The sequence below is a fragment of the Zootoca vivipara genome, chromosome 14, assembly GCF_963506605.1.
Source record: "Zootoca vivipara chromosome 14, rZooViv1.1, whole genome shotgun sequence".
Classification (NCBI taxonomy): domain Eukaryota; kingdom Metazoa; phylum Chordata; class Lepidosauria; order Squamata; family Lacertidae; genus Zootoca; species Zootoca vivipara.
The window spans coordinates 30,210,651-30,233,027 of NC_083289.1; the positions used below are offsets into that span (position 1 = coordinate 30,210,651).

Consider the following 22,377-nt stretch of genomic DNA (forward strand, 5'->3'; position numbering starts at 1 on the left):
GGTTCCCAGAGAGTGGCTGCCAGTTAGGTTATACTGCAATAGATGGCCCCATATAGGGTTGCCAGACTCAATAGAGGACAGGACTTCTGTGCCTTTAATTGCCCTGCTCTCTTTTGAGTCTGGAAACCTTAAAGAGAAACCAGCAGACCCTTTGCTTGGAAATTAAACATAGGGTCTGCTGGTTTCTCTTTAAGGTTTCCAGACTCAAAAGAGAGCAGGGCAATTAAAGGCACAGAAGTCCTGTCCTCTATTGAGTCTGGCAACTCTAGCCCCATAATTACTTTATTATTTGTTTATAAGATTGATTTATCGGTTCCTTTTATACAATACAGATTCTCAAAGACGCTCAATGAAATAAAAGTACAACACATAAAAGCAATTTCAAGCTATAGTTAAGTAATATAGTGAAGGTGTGAGCCATCCCCAATATTTTGTCTGGAAATTTCTATTAATTGTAAATTAAAAGCAATGTGTCCTATCAGTATTGTAACTCAAGGCCAAGAAGCTACAATCTAACCAAATTTCAGGGAAATGATTAGTCGGAAAATAGAAAGCTACCTTTTACTGAGTCCGACCATTGTTCTATCTAGGTCAGTATTGTTTACACTGACTGGCAGCAATGGCTGTCCAGGGATTCAGGCAGGGGACACCCGGAGATGCCACTGGGGATTGAACCCATGACCTTCTGCATGCAAAGCAGATGCTGCCTACCTCTGGGTCATATCCTTTGACCTGAGAGCCATTTCAAAAGTCTGCTCTGAATCAAGATCTGTCAGGCCGTTTCTGCTGACCCCAAAAAAGGGCAATCCCTGTATGAAGAAAGCTCAGAACGAGCCTGCCCTAATCCTAGGAAGCAGCAGGAGTCAGAAGAATTTGAATAGTAGTGTTTATTTATGAACAACAGAAGCAACAACTCCTCATAGCAGCTAGGACTTGCTGTATAGGCCAAACTAAGGCCATGTTCACATGATACATTTAAAGCACTATGATACCACTTTAAACAGTCATGGCTTCTTCCCCCAAATAATTCTGGGAGCTGTAGCTTGTTATGGGTGCTGAGAGTTGTTAGGAGGCCCCTTGTCCCCTCACAGAACTACAGTTCCCAGAGTTTCCTGTGAAGAGGAATCCACCTTGAAGCATAGCTGCCAAGTTTTCCCTTTTCTCGCGAGGAAGCCTATTCAGCATAAGGGAAAATCCCTTAAAAAAAGGGATAACTTGGCAGCTATGCCTTGAAGCCACAATGGGAATTGTGGCTCTGTGGTCTCCTCACCCATCTAAGCACCCTTGACAAACTATAGCTCCCAGAATTCTTTGGGGGGAAACCATGACTGTTTGAAGCGGTATCAAAGTGCTTTAAATATATGGTCTTGATGTGACCTACGTTTCTTATTATTTTCCCAAGGGGCTGTAGAGGGAATCTCACACTCCCAGGGAGGGAAAGTTTCTTTTGCAGACTAGGCCAGCAGGGCACTAACGCCATCCTGATCTCTCCTTACCTGGTTAGATCAGGTAAAAGATATTTTATTTATTTATTCCATTTATACACTATTTCCCCCCCTAAGGAGCTCAAGGTAGTATATACATGGCTCTCCCCCTCTCCCCATTTGATCTACACCACAACCCTGTAAGGTAGGCTTGTCAGAGGCAGCGCCTGGCCCAAGGTCACGCATCTGAGTGAGGATTACGAAGCCTCCTAATACCACATTGGCTAACCATGCTACTAACCATGGCCGCCACATGCAACCATTTGAGGGGACTCCCCTCCCCAAAATTAAATAAGGACCCCATCATCTGTTGCCGTGCTGAATTATCTGTGCCAAACCCAAACGGAAACAGTGGGTTGGCTCTCAGGAAGAGATAACCGATACGCTTGCAATTAATTAGTCTGAAAAGGGTGTGGCAACGGTCAGTGTGTAGAATGTTCTAGAAGTTCAGTTTGGCCTAGGATAACGGCAGGTTTGGTGGTGCGGTGGGGCTGTGGGCATATCTCCCCGCCCTGTGGCATCTCATGCAGGCCCCCCTGGGTTGTGTTGCGCAGAGCCGTGACATGCCCCATCGGGGCTCCTGTTCCTCCCTAGCAGGGATGGTGCTCCACCGGACCCAGAAGCTGAACCTCTTGCGGCTGTTGGTGCTTCTCACTGTGGTGCTGGCAGCCATCAAGTATTTCTTCCGGGACAGGTGAGTATCTTTCAGAGAGGCATTGCTGCCTTGCAAGGTGGGAGTGGCGAGCCTGCGGCCCTCCCAAGATGTTGCTGGACCCCAAACCTCCATCATACCAACATACCAAGGATGGCCAAAGGGTCCCCCTTCCATCCCTGTTGGTCGTCCAGGGTCCCATAAATGGGGCTCTTTTGCAGCCATGGGTGGAAATCCATGTTTGCCTATTGCTCCAGGGCTGTTTCAAGATTGTGGGGTACAGCTGCCTTCCCCAACCCAGTCCCCAAACAGATGTTCTGGACTATAATTCCCATCGGCCAGCACAGTTGCAGGATTTCTTTATTCGTTTAAATACTTACGTGGTGCTGGGGCTTTGTTTATTTTAAAATATTTATAGGCTGCACTTTTCCTAAGAATACAGAGAGGTCGTACAAAACATATGAGATGATAGTAACTTTGATTAAGAGAAGAATTAAAGCATCAGGAAGAGCATAATTAAAAACGCCCATAAAAGATGTAGTTCAAAATGGCCGTGCTGGCTGGGACCCATGGGAGTTGTAGTCCAAAATGGCTGTTTGTCAGGAGCCAGAGTCAGGAGCAGGTCAGCAATAAAACACCCAGTGTCAGAAAAGTTAACTCTTTGTTTGAAGAAACCAAAACAGCTCAGGCCTAGTAATCCCAGCAACTCTTCTCAGTAGGTCTTGCACCAATGAGGCAGTTGCAAGGACTGAAGGCCCCTGCTTTCCCACTGCTCTCTAAGACTCCTTCCCCCAGTCCTTCCCAAGCAAACTGGTGGGAGGGGAACTGGCCACAGCAGGAGGGGGAGACCCCATGGCTTCTTCAGCAGCCTCTCACATCTCTGGCTCCTGGCTCCGCTCCAGCTTCCGCTGAGTGTGGACTACCCTCTTCCCCAGCCTCTCCCTGCTCTCTGCTCCCTGTTGCCTCTTCAGTTTCCGGCACCTCCTCCTCCCACTGCCCCCTCTTCTCCCTCGAACCACTTACCACTGCCATCCCACCACCACCAATTCCCTAGCTCTGAACCTTCTTCCCCTGGGGGTTCCCCCAGATGGTGCCTCCCACCACTCCTCTGCACCTAGCCAGTCCATGACAGCCGTGCTGGTTGGGGCTGATGGGAGTTGTAGTCCAAAACACATGGCGGTCCCGAGGTTGGGGAAGGGCCTGCTCTTGACATTATGGGGAGGAGGGAACTCAGTTCCACATTTGCCTGCAGCTGCACCTTAACCATGTTGGCGGTCTTCCACTCTCTTCCACGCCTGCAGCTTCTCCCTGAATCGATACAAGGGATCCAGCCAGGAGAGCAGCTTTTGGGGCAAGGCCAGCGACCTCAAGCACTCCGCAGAACCTCGGGGCCGGTCCTTGGATGTCCCAGATGTCAAGGTTGTGGCAGCCGCTGCCGCCGCCCCTGCAAGGCAGGATGCCAAGAAAAAGGCCCTCCAGGATTTCAGCTTGATGCAGTTGCGGCTGGTCCATCTGGACCTCAAGGGAGCAGCTCCAAAAGTATCCTACCTGGAGCAGGTGAGGAGGCCCACCTTGAACAGGGCTTGTACACCAGGTGAATCCTGGTGTTGCAGAAATTATTAAATAGAGTGAAAACTGAAATGTGTGTGAAGAGGTCTGAGCAAGTGATGGTTGGAATGTAAAGGTTGTGTTTGCAAGAGAACCATGAAAGAAGGGCAGGATGACAGGTACGCAGGAAGTATTGCTCTAACTAGTACGTAGAAGGAAGTATTGCAATATAGGGACACAACTGCCCTTTTGTTTCCCTTTCCTTCTAAGTGCTTGTGTTGTTTTCATATCTAGTGTGCCACTCGGCACTATTTGCTGTTTGTGTTGTGCCAGCTTTGCAACACCTAAATAAATGGCCTGTTTTGCTGACTTCTGGAGTCTGGGTTTGACTGGCCATCCAGGTATTGTACTCCAATATTTCCCCAACACTGGAAGAGGGGAGGGGAAGGGAGAGAGGGGAATAAAGTTGCCAAATACTTTACTAACCCCTGTCACTGTGCTTGATGCCACATCTTGAGCAGCAGACATGAGGTTTCCTCCAGTGCTGGAAGGCTTTTAAGTGAACTCCCCCCCCCTTCTTTCCAGAGGAAGCAATTTAAATACAAACCACTTTCTCTGCAGAGGGGAAAATGCTGAAGGTGTGGTCCCACCGTGAACCACCTGTTTGGTGCCGAAAAGACGTCTTCACTGGAGGTTGCTGTAATTTACTGGTCAGCAGTTACACCAACTATGTTTGAACCTAGACAGGTGTCAATCATCTGACATCATTATCATCTCTGGCAATTGACATGGGAGTGGTCCTACCCACTTGTCAAATGTGGCCTGCAGGGAGATTAGGAACTGGCCCATGGCCTGATCCAGTTAGCACCTGTCAAAACTAGAACCTGGGAGACCAGAGTTCAAATCCCCACTCAGTCAGGAAGTTCATTGGATGACCTTGGGCCAGTCACTGCCTCTCAACCTAACCTATCTCATTGGAGGTGTGTGTGGTTGTGTCCTTAACAGAACTGTGCACTTTAGCTGTGTTATCTCTAATTTTATTCATATCACCTGGAAAGATTTTTGACCAGGCACTTATAAATCTTCTAATCAAACCAATAAACCAGTGAGTGACAGCCATGCTGGATGGAGCTGCTGGAAGTCACGCTGGCTGTGGCTGATAGAACTTTTAGCTCAAAACATTTGGAGGGCACCAAGTTGAGGGAAAGCTGCCTTGGATGGTTGCACTCCTGAGCTTAGCAATGGTTCCCACGAACCAGGATTGGGCAGCTGTGGCCCTCCATATGCTGTTGGACTACAACTCCAACTCCCATAATCCCTGAGCCTTGCTGGTTGATGGGAGTGACAGCCCAATAAGATCTGGAGGTCCACAGCTTCCCTGCTTCTGATTTAAGAGAGACCTATTAGTGGATTGAAACCCAGATGGGACCTCCTTTGTTTCTCTCCTCCTGCCTCCTCTCTGGAGCCAATTCTAAGAACAGAAGAAGAGTCCTGGAACTGGATCAGGCCAAAGGGGACCTATCTAATCCTACATTTTGTTCTCACAGAGGTCAACCAGATGCCCCCAAAGGAGGCCCAGAAAGCAGGATCTGACAGCAATAGTGTTTCCCCACCACTCTAGGGTTCCATTTAGCATCCATAAGAAACTAAGAAAAGTCCTGAGTCTGGATCAGTCCCAAAAGGGGGGGGGGCATCTAATCCTGTTCTCACAGTGGCTGGCCAGATGCCCCAAAGGGAAGAAGCCCAGATGAGTCAAACAGCTCTCTCCCCTCCTGTGATTCCCAGCAAGTATCATTCCAAGGCACAATGCCTCTGACAGTGGAGGAGAGAATATATCATTCAGGGTTAGTAGCCAATGATCGCCTCCTCCACAAAATTGTCCAGATTCCTTTTAATGCCATTTGAGGTGGTGGGCCTCAGTGTCAGTTCTGCCAGTCAGTGTGTGCTTTGCCACATTGCAGTTGTACGCGTATGGCAGCTGGATGGTACATCTCATATGTGCTTCCCTTCAGATCTTCCCGCTTTTCTCCAAGCTGGGTGCCAACGGCATCCTGATCGAATACGAAGACATGTTTCCTTTCAAGGGAGACCTCGAGATCCTCAAGTCTCCGTACGCTTACAGGTAAGAGGTCTGCCTCAGTCGCTATTGGCCTGCTGTGTGTGTGTGTGTTTGGTTGGTGCCATACAGTTGTGAGGGCATCCAGGCCAAGACCTGACCCTGTGCACCAGAGAGGTGGCGCTCCTTGGATTTGGGTCTCTATCCCATTTCATTGCCTCATGGCAGAACCGGCTCCATGTGGTTTGACTTATTGGAAGCGGCCTCCATTTCTGCTCTTATCTGCCAGCTCAACAAGGCCTCTGGGATGCTGGCAGCTTGTGGCTGACCGGTGCTCTTGTCTCCTGACAGCGAAGAAGATATCAAGAAAATCCAGGAGTTGGCAGCGCTCAACAAACTGGAGCTGATCCCTTTAGTGCAGACCTTTGGCCACGTAGAGGTATGAGAACCCCCTTCTTCATTTCATTGCTGGTCTTTTGTTGCCTTTCTGGTAGATCTATGACCTGGTCTCTCCCCTCCCCCCCACCCTGCCTTTGGTGTCCATGCATACCATGCTGACTGAGGCTAATGGAAGCTGTAGTCCAAAAACAGGGCTGTACTAGCTGGGAATCATGGGAGTTGTAGTCGAAAGCATGCCTATGGTGGCTAGGGCTGATGGAAGCTGTAGTCCAGGGTTTCCCAAACTTGCAGTTTTCAGACTACAATTCCCATCATCCCTGACCACTAGGGATGATGGGAGTTGTAGTCCAACAACAGCTTGGGAAACACTGAGCTAGGAGAAGGCAGACTATTGACAGCTGCTTTTCACCTGTGAGTTTTGTAACCTTAATCAGGGCCGTCTTAACCATATCTGGCGCCCTGGTGCCAAGATCCCTCCAGCGCCCCCTGTGAGTGAGGCGGGCAGGAGGGGCGCGTGGGGAGCTGAGAGGCGCGGAGGAGGCGGCCCCAGGTTCCCGCTCCCTATGCAAAGCGCGAGCCTGGGGCCGCCGCACTGCACCTCTCAGCTGTTCAGGCGGCCCCAGGCCAGCGCTCCCCGTGCGCCTCTGGAGAGCGGCCTGAAGCCGCTCAACAGCAGAGGCGCGTGGAGGCAGACACCAGCATTCAGCGCCCCTTCCACGCCCCTGATGGCCAGGCACCCTGGCGCCTTGCGCCACCCAGCCCAGGCCTAGGGACAGCCCTGACCTTAATGGCGGTGCTGTTTTAAATTGTATTCCCCCCGCCCCTTATTTTCTGCTGCTGCTGCTGCTGCTGCTGCCTCCTGTCCCCTCCAGTAGAGTCTTGCCCTGGTCTTGCTCAGGGAGGGCCGGTCTTTCCTTGGATTATTGCCTGCAAGGAAGAAGGGCGTAACTGTTCAGAGCCATTCAGCCTTCATATCTGGTTAGGCCAGTTCTTGCCCAGGGAGCCGGACTCCAGTTGTGCCGCTGAGCAAACAATGACTACTTGTTCCGATTTGTTAAAGGTGCAGGAACTGGTTTCCTTGACTTGAGCGAGCTGGCAGGGTGGGGTGGATTCTGCACGGAGCAGAATCTTTAATAGCAGTCGGATAGACAAATTAAAGATGCTGAAGGGGTGTTTTCTTTTTGCATGAAGAGAAAATTATGGAGGCAGCTAGGCCTGCTGAATCTCCTGAGTATCAGGTTGTTTTTGCAGGGGTGCACAGAATTGCAGAGAAGGAAGGGATCCCAAGTGCCATCTAGTCCAACCCTCTGCAATGGAAGAATCACAGCTAAATTGGCTGCAGGAAGGGCCATAGGAAAGTGGGAGAACAGCTGCCCAGCATGCAGAAGGTCCCAGGTTCAAACCCCAGCAAGTCTGTGTGGGGCTGGGAATGTCCCCTGCCTGAAACTCTGGAGGGTTGCTGCCAGATGGTGTAGGCAATTCTGAGTTTGATGGACCAAGAGGTCATACTCTTGTTCCTAGATCGGACTTGTACCCCTTGCCAACTTGTGTTACAGTTGCCCCCAGGAGAGCAGCTGCAAGACATTTTCTTAGCACAGAAGCTGCATTTCATTTAGTATTTTCTATTTGCTGGACTGCCATGAAGGACTTCCTGTTAGTATATTTTTGGGAGCAGGCAAATTAAATGGTTCAGTGTGGACTAGTCACTTGCAAAGCTGCAATAAATTGTCTATGCCAGTGGTTCTGAAAAGTGGTGGTGGGATTACCGGGGGGGGGGCACTAAGAGGCATGGGGCAGCAGGGGGGGCTGTTTGTGGGCCTCTCCAAGTGCATTGATCTCTTGTTTACAATTGCCCAGGCTAGAGCAAAACACCTTCTCTGCTTGGTATTTAAAGTTTTATTACTCTTATCGCTTTCAAAGCTACTGTATTTCCTTTCTTCCCACTTACTCATGTTTATGATTCTGAGTTGTCACAAGTCCCAAGACAGCCAAGTATTGGGAATAGCTATTGATTTTCTTATAAATTAGTGAACGTTTGTGTGTGTTTAATAAGTAGCTATATATTAACATTTTATGCTATGCATTTCCTCATGTTTTCATTAGGTAGGAGACATTACAAAAAATTGTGTGCAATGTCTGGTATCACTGGATCGAGTTGATCAGTTTTGTTGAATTAAACAAAGTAGTTTTGATTGGATTTTGAACCAATGTGCAATTAATTGTTACTGTTTTGAATTTTATTTTATTAGTTTTTAATATTGCTTTTAATGCTGTACCCTGCCCTGGGACATTAGGGTAAAGGGTGGGTAATTAATTTGGCAGCAGCAACAACAACAACAACAACAACAACAACAACAACAACAACAACAACAACGTATAAATAAATAAATAAATAAATAAATGTGCGATTTTCCTTAGTGGATCATGCAATCCATTAGTCAGAGTAATGCTTTTATAGGGTAGGGGGCACTGGGGATGAGTTTGCAGAACCATGGGGGCTGCGGCCCAAAAAAGTTTGGGCACCCCGGTCTGTGCTGTTCCCCTAGGTCAGGTATCCCCAAACTGCGCCTTCCAGATGTTTTAGCCTACAACTCCCATGATCCCTAGCTAACGGGACCAGTGGTCAGGGATGATGGGAATTATAGTCCAAAACATCTGGAGGGCCGAAGTTTGGGGATGCCTGCCCTAGGTCTTCCTCTTTCCCCATTCATCCCCCGGTTTCCTCTCCTCCTTTCTCCTGCAGTTCATCTTGAAGCATGACAAATACCGGCACCTCCGGGAGGTGGAGCGCTTCCCCAACAGCTTCAACCCCCACGTCCAGGAAACAATGGCCGTCGTGAAATCTGTGTTGACCCAAGTCCTGAGCAAGCACCCACAGGCCAACTGGGTGCATATTGGGGCAGATGAGGTAAAGGACCCAGATGAAGTGGCGGGGGGGGGGGCGAGGTTAGACAAGGCGGACAACATCTGGTGCTCAGTGGTAGAGCCCCATCCTGCATGATAAGTACCTAGCTAACTGAAGTCATTCACAAAACAGTTGTTGATAGCACAGGCATCCTGGCATTGGCACCAGAGCCCTTGAGCTCTGCTCCTGCCTCTCGCTTGCCTTTGAACAAAAGGTAGAATTCATATCTGTTGCTCCGCCCGTTTTGACTCTGGCCCTGCCCTCCACTGGCATGTGGCCCTCAGATGGCTATCCAGAAAGGAATCCACATGGGTTCAAATATGCCACCCCCCGACCACTGCTTTAGGAGCAGAGAATGTTGGTGTTCTCCCTGGTGGCACCAGGCTGGAACGGACTACCTGGACAGGTGAAGGCCTTTCCTTCATTGGAGGTTTTTAAACAGGGCTTGGATGGAGATCTGTCAGGGATTCTTTAACAGCAATTCCAGAACAGCAGGGGGTTGGACTAGATGACCCCTGGGGTCCCTTCCGACTCTTATGATTCCATGATTGCTCCCAGCAAATGGCCCCCTTCCTTGCCAGCGTGCCAGGCAGACTCTTGACTTGTGAGCCTGCCAGGTTCCTCCTGGTACCAGCCTTGGCCCTGACATTTGCAACTGGCTCCTCCTGCACCTTCCATGACCACCCGCCCTCCTTTCTCCTTCTGTCCCTCCAGGTCTTCCATCTAGGGGAAGGGATGGACTCCAAGAACTGGATGAGTCGCAATGCTGGCAACATGGGCAAGATGTACCTGAACCACATCCGGGAGGTGGTCAGCTTCATCACTGGCCAGTGGGGTCTGCATACCCTCCTCTGGGATGACATGTTGCGGAAGGTTGACATGGCAGCCATTCAAGGTCCGTGATGCTTTCAGAGTCTTGTCTGGTTACTCCAGACTTCTTTGGGAAAGGAGCAGGATTTTATTTTATTACTTTATTTTAGTTCTAAAGACTTTATTGCGTAACAGCACAGCAAAGTACCAAGTGGTGACTTGCCATTATAGAACTATAATGGATGCTTCGATATTACCTTGGAACAGAAAAATCTTCTATTTAAAACCTACAACTGGATACACAATGGTTTTTTGTGATGATGGTTGTGTCTCTAGTAGTAATCAGCTGAGTTGCCTTTATTTCATTTGTTTATTAGTCATTTGTTTATTAATAAGCCAATAAACTTGGTTTATTAAACCGTGGCTTAACACCACATATGAATCCTGCTCAGCAGCTTAACTATGGTTTGTTTACTGCCAATAAACCTTAGTTTCTTGTTGGACACAAACCTTGGTTTGTTTGAACTGTGGTTTGGCATTATGTGTGAACCATTTAGGCCTTTCTGGACTACAGCTCCTATCAGCTCCAGCCATCATGGCTACTTGTCAAGGATTATGGGAGTTTTGAGTCCTTCAGCATTCCTGCAGTAGAAGTCTGGGCACAAGGGACTAGGCTTAGGAAATTAGGGTTGTGGGTCTGAGGACAGCAGTGAAGAGCAGCAGGATAGAGGGGAGAGAAGGGAGACGGGAAGAGAGAGTGGGCAGAGAGGAGATGTACATGTGTCCTGGGGCCACAAAGCTGTGGAAGAAGGAAGTTCATAAGCTGATGTGAAAGAGCCAGCCAAATCTTTGGCTGCAAGGCTCTAGTCCTTAATGTCTTGTTGCTGGGGTTGTTGAATCTAGGGTGGGAGCAGCAGCACCTCCTCTCCACCTTCTCATTTTGTTTGTCAATTTAAATCTTTTCAGACTCTGGCATTGCCAAACACGCTTCTCCTGTATTATGGTTTTACGCCCCGGACTTTGATACGCAGCAAATAGGTTTGTGGGGGTTATTTGTTCATCTTTTATTAAATACTGTAATCTATATCTTGCCTTTCTGTTAAAAAGGCCCTCTCCCTGCCACAACCTATCTCACTTCAGATGGTTGGGGGCTGGTCTTGGAGGAGACAATCCCTTCAGGTATGGAAAGATTGGCAGAGAATAAAGGGAGTGGAGACACCAGGATGTTTTTGTAGAACATGTACACTTCTTATACATATATATCACATGTGAGAGGCAGTGTGGTGTAGCGGTTAGAGTGTTGGACAAGGACCTGGGAGACCAGGGTTCAAATCCCCACATTGCCATGAAGCTCCCTGAGTGACCTTGGGCCAGTCACCAACTTGCCTCACACGATTGTAAAATGGGGAAGTCTCTACGCCACCGTGAGAGCTCCCAGGAGGAAAAGTGGAATATAAATGTAATGAATAAACCCTTCCCCCCCAAAATAAAAGCCTTTGGCAGCATGATAGCAATAGAACAAAAAACAACTTCCTCAATCAATAGCTCAGCTGGTAGAGCATGAGACTCTTATTCTCAGGCTCTTATTCGACCCCTACATTGGGCAAAGAATTCCTGCATTGTGGGGGGGCTTCAATGAGAAAAAGGACTGCCTTCTCCTCTGTCCTACTACACCTGAGGATTCCTTGGTGGCAGGGGGATCTTTGGGAAGGGGGTGGGGGAGGGGGCAGTATAATATATGTAAGAAATACTGAGTTAAGGATTGGAAAATTATGATAAAGGATATTGCTAAAAAGGTTATAAATTGAAAATCAGAAGGGGGAATGGGGAAGTCTGCAAGATAATGATATGAAAATTGGATGTTTTAAAGTTTGTTTTTTCTTTTTTTCTGTTCTCTTTTTGATTTTTTCCCCTATGTATGTGTTTGGTATTTGCTTAATTATGTTTTAAAAATCCAATAAAAATTAGTATTAAAAAAAAAGACATTTGGAATAGATGACCCTCATGATCCCTTCTAACTCTACAATTCTATGATTTTGTGATCAAGGCTGGGGTGGAGGGAGGTAAGTCTTTCCCTGGCACTGAAAAGACGTTGGCACAGCAGACCTAACCCATCAATGTCCTCTGTGCATCCAGGGCGATCCTTCCTTATCTGTCTTCTACCCTGTCTCCTAGGAAAATACATTGCCAAGTATGCAGAATGTGGCTTCAAGACTATCTGGTTTGCCAGTGCCTTCAAGGGCACGACAGGTCCCGCCCAGGCTTGGACACCCTTAAACAACCACATGCAGAATCACCTGAGGTGGCTGAAGGTCATCCAGTCCATGTCTAAGACGCCCTCCATCCGGTTCCAGGGCATCGTCCTCACCGGGTGGCAAAGGCAAGTCCAGGGAGGGAGCTCTGCCGTGGGGCAAGAGGGACCTCAGGCCCTCCAGGCATCTGTGTCTGGCCCTGTTGACTCTCCCTGGGCCACACCTTGTCTGTAGGACACAGCCTCTCTCTCACCTGTCTTCCTCCACTGGCCCTCCTTGAGTGCTTTTGCTTTGCTGGAATACATCCTTGAACCCTGATAGGTCAACATTCCCAGCACACATTTAAAGCTCAGTTGGTCGAGCATGAGGCTCTTAATCTCAGGGTTGTGGGTTCGAGCCCCACGTTGCATAAAAGATTCCTGCATTGCAGTGGGTTGGACTAGATGACCCTCGTGGTCCCTTCCAGTTCTTCAGTTCTGCGATTCTGTGATTTTATTATATAACTTCAAACAGTCATAGCTTCCCCCAAAGGATTCTGGAGCTGTAGTTTGTTAAGGGTGCTGAAAGTTGATGGGAGACCCCTCTAATTCCCCTCACAGAACTACAATTCCAAGTGGTTTAACAATCAAACCCCCCCACTAATAACCCTAATCCCCCACAACCAGGGCCTATGTGTTGCTATTTAGTGGGGAAGGCACTCTGTTCATGTTCAGAAGCAAGTTGTTTATTCCAACCAGGAGCTGCTTCATACTGAGCCAGACCTTCGGGGTTTCTTTTTCAGCCCTACTGGGAGTTTCCACGTACTGAATCTGGCACCTTCTTATAGAATGGCTTTCTCAGAGAATCATAGAGCTGGAAGGGACTCTGCCTGAAACCCTAGAAACCTGTTGCCAGTCAGTGTAGGCAATACTAAGTAAGAGGGACCAAGGGTCTGACTTGGTATAAGGCAGTTTCCTGTGTTATTATTTAAGCCAGTCCTTTATTCAGAACAATGCAGACTGGAATCCTACTGTATTTTTTAAAGGGAAGGGCTATAGGGCAGCGTTTCTCAACCGCTGTTCCGTGGCACACTAGTGTGCCGCGAGACGCTGGCTGGTGTGCCGCGACGTGTGGCGACGAGAAGGGCGATTTGCATTGTCACGTGCCTGGCGGCCGCCAATATACAGGACTAACACGCCGGAAAGCAATATTTCTCCTCCTCTTTCCCAAAGCTCAGTGCAAACGAGCCTGGCGGCCGCCAATTCACAACACTAACCCGCCGGACGGCTTGTGAAGCCTTATTACAGGAGATTGCAACCAACACAGCAATTGGCAAGTGTTTCTTACAGTCATAATTATAGTCAATATAGGGCGGCACAGAGTTAAATTTTTTAACTTTTTTAATGGTGGTGTGCCTCGTGATTTTTTTCACGGAACAAGTGTGCCGTGGCCCAAAAAAGGTTGAGAAACACTGCTATAGGGAAGTGGTAGAGCAACTGCTTTGCATGCAGAAGTGGTGCTGACAAGGGCGAAGTTGCAGGTTCGATCCCCTAAGGGGATTGGACTAGATTTGCTGGGGGTTGGACTACCCAAAAGGTAGTGACTGGTCTATCTCCTCTCCCTTTGCAGGTATGATCACTATTCAGCTCTGTGTGAGCTCCTGCCTGTTGGGATCCCTTCGCTGGCCGTGTGTCTGCAGACTTTGGTGAATGGTGAGGGGACCTGGCTGGGGAGCTGTGCAGCGGGAGGGGGTGTCCATAGGAAAGGCAGGATGGATGGATGGATGGAGTATAAGTGTTTCAGTCGCATCTCATGCGCATTTAACTGGTGCAATTTCAACTGCACACGGTTGAAGGCAGAGTGGCTGAAACTACACAGATTAAATCTATGGAACGGGTTGATTTTATTTGGCTCAGAAAGAGCTTTTAAGTCTCTCCCTTGCTTGGGGGCGGGGGGAGTAAGTCCCAGCCAGCATGCCAGCTCTTGTGAGATCTCATAGGCAGAGGCATAAGAAGGTGGGTGCGGTGGGTGTGGGCTGCCCCAGGTGTCATAATGACAAAATGCCGGCTGAACGCGCCCGCTCCTGGCCCCCCAAAGAAAGCAGCGGCTTCAGGCAAACAACGCCAGCATGCTCCTTCTGCCACCGCCGGTTGCCCTGGCAGGAAAGGAGAAGCGAAGCATGGTGGGGGCGGAGGGGGGAGAGGTCAGCGCAAGCCCGAACCTCCAGGACACCGACCCTGGAGCCTGGCTGCGGCCCTGCCCCTTCCTTTCCTCCTCAGGGAGGCCACGTGATGGCCCAGCTGCACGCACATCACCTTGGACCAGGAACACCGCCTCTAGTTTGGGTTCAGGCGGTGGCAGAGGCGGCAGTGCAGAGGATGCTGGGCTACGGGGGTGCCCCACGGATCCTGTGAGTGAGGCCGCGAAGGGAAGGCAGTGGCGGTCTGGGGGAGATCTGGGCCTCGGCCAGCGCGGTTTCGGTGGGCAGGAGTCAGACAGCAGTGCCCCGGGTGCCACCAGGGGTCCTTGGGCAAGGGCTGGGGGTGTCCTGGGAAGAAGTCGGGCTCTGCGGGCAGGCGGGTGGCCTTGGGCAGCTTCGGATTGGCGTCGCCCAGAGGGTCGTGTGGCACAATGGTCATTGCCAGCAGCACTCACCTCTCGCCGCCGCCACTGCTTCTTCTCGAGCTGCTGGGCACAGCGTGCTCCCTTTCCTTTCAGGCTGTTTTTTTGCGCGCGCCCACGAGGGGGATCCCAAGAGGGGCACGTGGGGATTGTGGCCTTTTCTCCACTATGTTGCCTTGACATGTGTCCTTTGGGGTGCCCTTTAGGCTTGGCAGGAACATCAGGGTGTATGCCAATCCAGCAGTACCCTGAGCTGTCATTGTGGGGGGAGGTTGACAAAACAATTCCGCACTGGGTACCACCTGACCTTGCTACACCTCTGCTCACAGGGTCATCTGAGTGTCTCTGCGAGATCTTGCACAAGCATCTCTAGTGTTCCAGAGCCAGCGCACTGAGCAGGCCTTGCCCCCCGAGCAAGGCAAAGAATTTAACAGCTCTTTTTGCATGAGGTCTGCTTGGGGTTACCTGGCAGAAAAGAGCTTCGAAGCTCTCTGCCTTGCTTGCTAGGCAAGGCTCTGGAGGTATGGGGGATTCTCTCTCTTTCCCCTCACTTATATTAGCTGTGTGGGCAGCTCCAACATTTGGGGTATTCGCTATTTTTGTGTATATGCAGAACCCTTGGCACCAAACCCCTATGTAAGGTTTGATTGTAATGTATTAAGTGTCTCTCACTCCTTCCTTTGCCTTTAATCTGAATTCCAATCAGCTAGTGTTGGACCAGCAGTGGTGCAGCGTAGTCTTCTTTCTTGCCCATAAGTCACAGAGGACTAGCGGCTTAAAGATCCCATTCACATCACCCAGTTTAGAACCCCAAGTTGCTCTGCATCGGAACACTTGCTTCAATGGAAACTCAGCTGGGCAAAATGTCCACTAACAGATCTCCTCTCCCGCACCCCAAATTCTCTTGCCACAGGGGGATTTACAGAAGCTACCAAGAAGAAGGTTCTGTCCATGCTTGGCTTCGAGAACATGCAGTTGGAAAAGAGCATATGGTGTGTAGGGGGTTGATTGGGGCAGGGGTGTCACCTGGTGATAGGGTGGGGGCAGTTTTTGAGTGGTTGAGACGTCATTCTTGTACCAAGCAGTTGCTGGGATAGCCAATGAAGCTGAACGTTGAAAGATTCAGGCCAGGTAAAAGGAAGAACTTCTCCACCCAGCATGTAGTTAAACTGTGGAACTCACTCCTAGATTATCTGAAGAAGTGTGCATGCACACGAAAGCTCATACCAAAATAAAAACTTAGTTGGTCTTTAAGGTGCTACTGAAGGAATTTTTTTATTTCACTCCTAGATGTTAACCTAGATGGCTTTAAACAGGGGTGGACTTTGGTCATATGGCACTTTGAGCGGGGACCAAATTTGCCCCCCCCCCATATTTCTTATTTTCACAATTTATTTATTTTTAAAAAACAAATATATTTATTGGGTTTTATAACAGAAAAACAAAAACACAAAATGACAAACCGCATGGGGAACACCCCATGTGGGATCCAACAAATATACAAAATACAAACCTACAAAAAGAATAACATATTTTCACAATAATTTATTTTGGTACAGTTGCTTTTAAAATGGATGTTTTTGGGAGGTACCCATATAAATATTGGTCTTACTATTATCAGTCATCATCATTAGTTCCTAAATCTGGCACAGCATTAAAAGAGGATTGGACAAATTCATGCAGGCAGAGACTACCGGTATTAACGGGCTAGCAGCCACGATGGCTATACTCTGCCTCTACATTTGAAGGCAGCAGTGCTTATGAATACCATTTGCTGGAAGCCAGAGGAGGGGCGAATGCTCCTGTACTTGAATCCTGCTTGCTGATTTCCCACTGGAGCATCTGGTTGGCCACGATGAGAACAGGATGTTGTACTGGATGGGCCACTGGTTTGCTCCAGCAGGCTCTTCTAATGTTCTTATGTGAGCAAGTACGTAGAGATTTAGCTAGGGGCGAACTGGCAGCCATTTGTACACATCTAACTCAGCATCTGTGGTGCTTCAACATTTCTTCCCCACCCCCCACCCCTTCCTGTGTTTTTCATTAGTGATGGCAATGGGGCATTTCCAGGTTCTGATATCTACCGTATGGTGGAACAGGTTACGGGGCAGCTAAGAGACTCCGTCATCAAAGTCCTGGAGGAAGAGAGGTAAGGAGATCTGGAATGGTGGCAGCCATGTGTGTGTGTGTGCATGTCAGGATGAAACCAAGGTTCCTCCCACTGCCATAAAATAAATAAATCTAAATGTATCTATTTAACAAAATCTACATGCCCCTTGATTGTAATAAAGCTTCAAAGTAAGGTAAAGGTAAAGGGACCCCTGACCATTAGGTCCAGCCGTGACCGACTCTGGGGTTGCGGCACTCATCTTGCGTTATTGGCCAAGGGAGCCAGCGTACAGCTTCCAGGTCATGACATGTGGCCAGCATGACAAAGCCACTTCTGGCGAACCAGAGCAGCACACGGAAACACCGTTTACCTTCCTGCTGTATAGCGGTACCTAATTATCTACTTGCACTTTTGATGTGCTTTCAAACTGCTAGGTTGGCAGGAGATGGGACCGAGCAACGGGAGCTCACCCTCTTGCGGGGATTCGAACCATCGACCTTCTGATCGGCAAGCCCTAGGCTCAGTGGTTTAGACCACAGCGCCACCCACGTAGTAGCTTACATACCCGGTAAAAGAAAGCATTAAAATAATCAATGAATGACAGTCTAAAAAGCAGGTATTTAAAAAACATTGAAACCAACAACAAGCAACAATAATCTAAAAATGGATTAAGACACATGTAACTTTTGCCAGGATTGTTTTGCTTAAACAAAGAAAATAATGTTTAAGTAGGTGGTGGAAAGTATATGTAAAGCATATGACTTTCCCCCAAAGAATCCTGGGAACTGTACTTTACCCCTCACAGCACCCTTATCAAACCACAGTTCCCAAGATTCCTTGGAAGAAACCATGCATTTTAAATGTACAGGGAGGCTATGATGCAAGGCAGCTTTTCTCTTAAATTTGCCCCCCCCCAAGGGTGCTGGTCTAAATGGAAAGTGGGCGGGGGGGGGGGGTAGCAGCGCCTGTGTTGCAAGTAGTTTGGGGACCAAAAACCTTTTGGGATGACACGATGTAGTATTCCTTACCTTCACAAACGACCTTTTCAGAATTGTCCCATAGCGAACCTGTGTTCTATCCCGCCTTACAAACAAGGTGGATGTTCATTGGTGTTCCCGAGTTGACAACAAAAACTAGGAAATCTGTTTGCTGTCCAGGATTCTTGTTTACTGAAGCAGGATGCAGAGGGAGCTGACAGCAGGAGAAGGCGGAGAACGGAAGAACACAACATTTGCTCAAAATCACAGAAGTGTATGCTCATGGGGGGATAAAGCTATCCGTGGCTACTAGCCACAACAGCTGTGTTCTACCTCTGCTAGCGGAGACAGGATGCTTCACAATAGCAAGTACCAGGAATTGCAGAAGGGGAGAGGGCTGTTGTGTTCAAGCCTTGCTTGTGGGTTGCCTCAAAGAGGCATCTCATTTGCCTCTTGTGAGGGCAGGATCCGGGGCTAAATGAGCCAGCACTTCATCAAGCAGGACTATTCTTAACATTATTATTTTTTAAAAGTAATTTTTATTAGTTTTCAAATTACTATGGAAACACAGAGACAAGTTAACAAGGACAAAAAAATCCATATTAACTCCAGCTGAAGGCAGGGCATTCGAAACCTAAACATGTTAAATAATAACACCCAGTCTAAGATAACGGCAGCCATATTTCTTTAGACAGCATGGGGAGAGAAACCTGTAACCCTGAAACTTAACTATATGAAATAAAATTCCACCGTATGGAATAGAAGTGATCAGGATCTTCCTGTCCCTTAGAGCAGTGTTTCCCAACCTTGTGCCTCCAGCTGTTTTCGGACTACAATTCCCATCATTCCTAACCACTGGTCTTGCTAGCTAGGGATGATGGGAGTCGTAATCCAAAAACATCTGGAGGCACAAGGTTGGGAAACACTGCCTTAGAGACCCAGAACTTATGTGGCATTTCTTCTGCACTAACCAAATTCAAGATATTTTTGTACTCTAATGATATAGCAGGTGTTAAAAATGGTTTCCAAATTTTGTGCTTTAGAGTTCCTGGCAGCTGCCTTTTGGCAAAATGCCTATTGGTGGCGCTGTGGGTTAAACCACAGAGCCCAGGGCTTGCCGATCAGAAGGGCGGCGGTTCGAATCCCCGCAACGGGGTGAGCTCCCGTTGCTCGGTCCCAGCTATTGCCAACCTAGCGGTTCGAAAGCACGAAGTGCAAGTAGATAAATAGGTACTGCTCTGGTGGGAAGGTAAACGGCATTTTCGTGCGCTGCTCTGGTTCACCAGAAGCGGCTTTGTCATGCTGGCCACATGACCTGGAAGCTGTACTCCGGCTCCCTCGGCCAGTAAAGCGAGATGAGCGCCGCAACCCCAGAGTCTGTCACACCTGGACCTAACGGTCAGGGGTCCCATTACCTTTTACCTTTGTAGTTCACATATTTTGTTAGGGATAAATGGAGGGAAATTTGAATGTGTGTTTAAAAAACCTTTGATATCTCCTGATAAGTTTCATTGTGGAATGAAGCAACCTTGTGGGTATTCACACCATAGATTGGGGTGGGGAGGAGTCCCTTTGTTCCCACAACTTCTTCAACAGTTCCGTGATGTATTAGAAGAAATAAAGGAGCGTTGAACAGGCGTCTTACATTCTTTACTGGTGTTAGCCTTAATTTTAAGGCTCACCCTAATTAATTACTTTCCCTTATGACTGCTTCATACCTGCATGGCCCCTTAAATAAAAAGAGCTACAGATGAGGAAAGTAATAGTCCCACTCTATTCTGCCTTGGTCAGACCCCACCTGGAGTGCTGTGTCCAGTTCTGGGCACCACAGTTTAAGAAGGATATAGACATGCAGGAACCGTGTGCAGAGGAGGGCAACCAAGATGCTCAAGGGTCTGGAAGCCAAGCCTTGTTTATGTGGAACAGTTGAGGGAATTGGGGATGTTTTGCCTGGAGGAGAGAAGACCGAGGGGTGATATCACACCCATCTTCAGATATCTAAAGGGCTGTCCCATGGAAGGGGGAGCAAGCTTGCTTTCTGTTGCTCTGGTGGGTAGGACCTGAACCAGTGGATTTAAATGGCAAGAAAGGAAAATCCAAGTAAACAATAGGAAGAGCTTTTTGACTGTAAGAGCTGTTTTGACAGTGGCTGGATGGTCATCTCTCAGGGATTCTGGAGCTAGGAGTCTTGCATTGCAGGGGGTGGACTAGATGCCCCTTGAGGTCCCTTCTAACTATGCAGTTCTATGATTCTATGATTTAATCCTCTGGATGCAATTTTAGGGTGTGTAGGACACAGCAGGAATATCCTGCTGGGTTGAGGGAAGAGAGGAAACAGAGCCTGTGTTACCCAGAGCTCCTGTTCTAAATATAAAAAGAAGCAAACAAACCTTTAAAACAATCAGTTAGCTTCCTTTCCTGGAACAAGCTGTCTCAGCCTTCACACACTGCTGTTTGCTTTGCTTTTTAAGTTGTACCTATTTAGATAGATCTACAGCACAATTACAATGTACTGTAATAACATTCTACTTCTGAAACTGACAATAAAAAGTCCAGACTGGCAGTCCGATCCCAGGAATGTTTATGTGGAAGGCAGGTTGAGACCCTTCTTTGGGTTGCAGGCCTTCTTTAGACATTGGCCAGAATCAACAGAAGATGATCTGAAACTGTTTTGCTAGCCTTCTAGCCAGAGAACAACAGGAAATCTTAAATTGAGCCACTAAACTGCAGGAAAATCTGGGCAACAGAGATCAGGATAGAAGTTCAGGGAAGAGTTGTAAATCAAGCATCCCCACCCCAAAGGTGAGAAGAGCGTAGCAGTGCAGGATTCAGGTTCAAAGATGCAAAGCTTCAAACTCAACCTCCTTTAGAATATCGGTCAGCAAAACAAACCAGATAATGCAACTGGCTAAGATAAATGGATAGACATTGTTTTGGGAGATGTGCAATTGCACTTTGGTGGAATAGCGCAACTAACGCATGTGTGCAGACTTCAAGTCAGTAGCCACACACACACAAGGAGGGTGCTAAAATGGTGGTGAGAAGCACCTGTCAAGAGAGGGGTGGGTGTGTCAAAAGGGTGTGTGTGTTGCAACATTGTGTCTCACCTTCTTTGTGGGCAGAACATAAAGAGATATACACTCCCCCCCAAAAGTGGTGTATACACAAGTGCAAACCAGGGTGGTCCAACGTGTGTCTCAAGGGCCCCTGAAGCCATTTGGGTGGCCCTCAGCAACATTTGACCACCACCCCAACCCTCACGCTGCCTTCCCAAAGCTGGTAGGTGAGGCACATTCCCAAAGCCTAGTTAGTGCTTTCCCAGATTTGGGAAGGAGGTGGGGAGAACTTTAGGATGTTGCCAGAGCTTCGTGCCTCCTTCCCAAAGCCCACCATCTTGCATACCTTTGGGAAGGTAGTACAAAGAGTGTTTGTGTGTGTCAAATTTTGGCCTTGGTCCCCCTCTCCTTTGCTGAGCCCTTTGTCTGGAAGCACCTCAATAGCCACGTGGACCCACTGTTTTCATTCTGCTTCCAGGGACTGCAGAAAATTAGACAAGGAAACTGCCTTAGTCTGACCAATTGGTCAGTCTAGCTCAGTACTGTTGGCAGCTGCTCTGCCGCTGAGCTGTGGCACTTTCTGTATTTTGCTTTTAGCCTTAATGCATCAGCAACCCACATTTCTCACCCCCAGAAGAAATAGGTAAAGACATCCACCATCTTGAAAACACTCCCCTCCTCATACGGGGATAAGCTAAATTGGACGGGTAAAAAGGGAATTTTGGCTGCTGTTTAAAAGATGCATTTTTACAGTGTCCCCCACTATTGATGCTGCTGAGTTAGGACTCATGGAAGTTTCATTGCCCGAGTCATAGAATCATATAGTTGGAAGGGACCTTGAGGGTAATCTAGTCCAACCCCCTGCAGCGCTGGAATATGCAGCTGTTCCTTACGGGGATCGAAACTACAACCTTGGCATTATTGGTACCACCCTCTAGCCAACTGAGCTATCGTAGCTTCGAGTGTTTTGATGCAATTGCCTGGCCAGTCTTTCTTTGGCTGCTTAATGGGGTTTCCCTTTCTTTCTTCTCTCCCTGTGCACGGCAGCTCTGTCAAGGGATGGTTCAGTCCTTACCATCGGAAGCACCAGTTTGGAAACCCTCGTAACCTGGAGAGCTTCGGTAGCAAAGTTCTCAAGTGAGTGAGCACACACACCCCACAAGTGATTGAGGGGTGGGGTGGGAAGGCAAGGGGGTGGGGGCTCAGTCCTATATTTATTTATTTACTTACTGTATTTCTATCCTCCCCTTTTCCTCCAAGGAGCTCAAGGTGGCAGACATGCTTTCCCTGTCTCCCCATTTTAGCCCTCACAACAAACCTGTGAGGTAGGTTAGGCTGAGAGTGAGTGACAGGCCCAAGGTCATTTAGTAAGCCTCATGGCTGAGTGTAGATTTGAACCCAGGTCTCTTCCAGGTCCTAGTCTAACACCGTACCTACCACACTATATAAACTGAGACCTCGCTTGACTAGGAACAGGCAAATCTGTCAATCACAGTTTCTCTCAGTATCTCATTTATCCAGCTCTAG

At 48.4% G+C, this 22,377-nt stretch overlaps 1 protein-coding gene across 13 annotated transcripts in view; it reads left to right on the forward strand.

The window, feature by feature from the left end:
* Positions 1 to 22,377, forward strand: part of LOC118092517 (hexosaminidase D) — a 59,590-nt gene that overhangs the window by 22,410 nt on the left and 14,803 nt on the right. For 4 of the 13 annotated variants that reach the window (XR_009558563.1, XR_009558564.1, XM_060282829.1 and 1 more), the window contains exons 1-12: positions 217 to 2,178; positions 3,438 to 3,693; positions 5,697 to 5,806; positions 6,092 to 6,179; positions 8,883 to 9,047; positions 9,759 to 9,939; positions 10,821 to 10,892; positions 12,030 to 12,234; positions 13,715 to 13,797; positions 15,621 to 15,699; positions 16,755 to 16,856; positions 21,898 to 21,987. Coding sequence is in view for 6 of the 13 variants with exons in the window: in XM_060282829.1 (XP_060138812.1) it covers positions 2,009 to 2,178; positions 3,438 to 3,693; positions 5,697 to 5,806; positions 6,092 to 6,179; positions 8,883 to 9,047; positions 9,759 to 9,939; positions 10,821 to 10,892; positions 12,030 to 12,234; positions 13,715 to 13,797; positions 15,621 to 15,699; positions 16,755 to 16,856; positions 21,898 to 21,987 (1,601 nt within the window). In the remaining 7 variants the exon portion in view is untranslated. The other 9 variants (XM_035130608.2, XM_060282831.1, XR_009558559.1 and 6 more) reach the window with 7 other exon arrangements.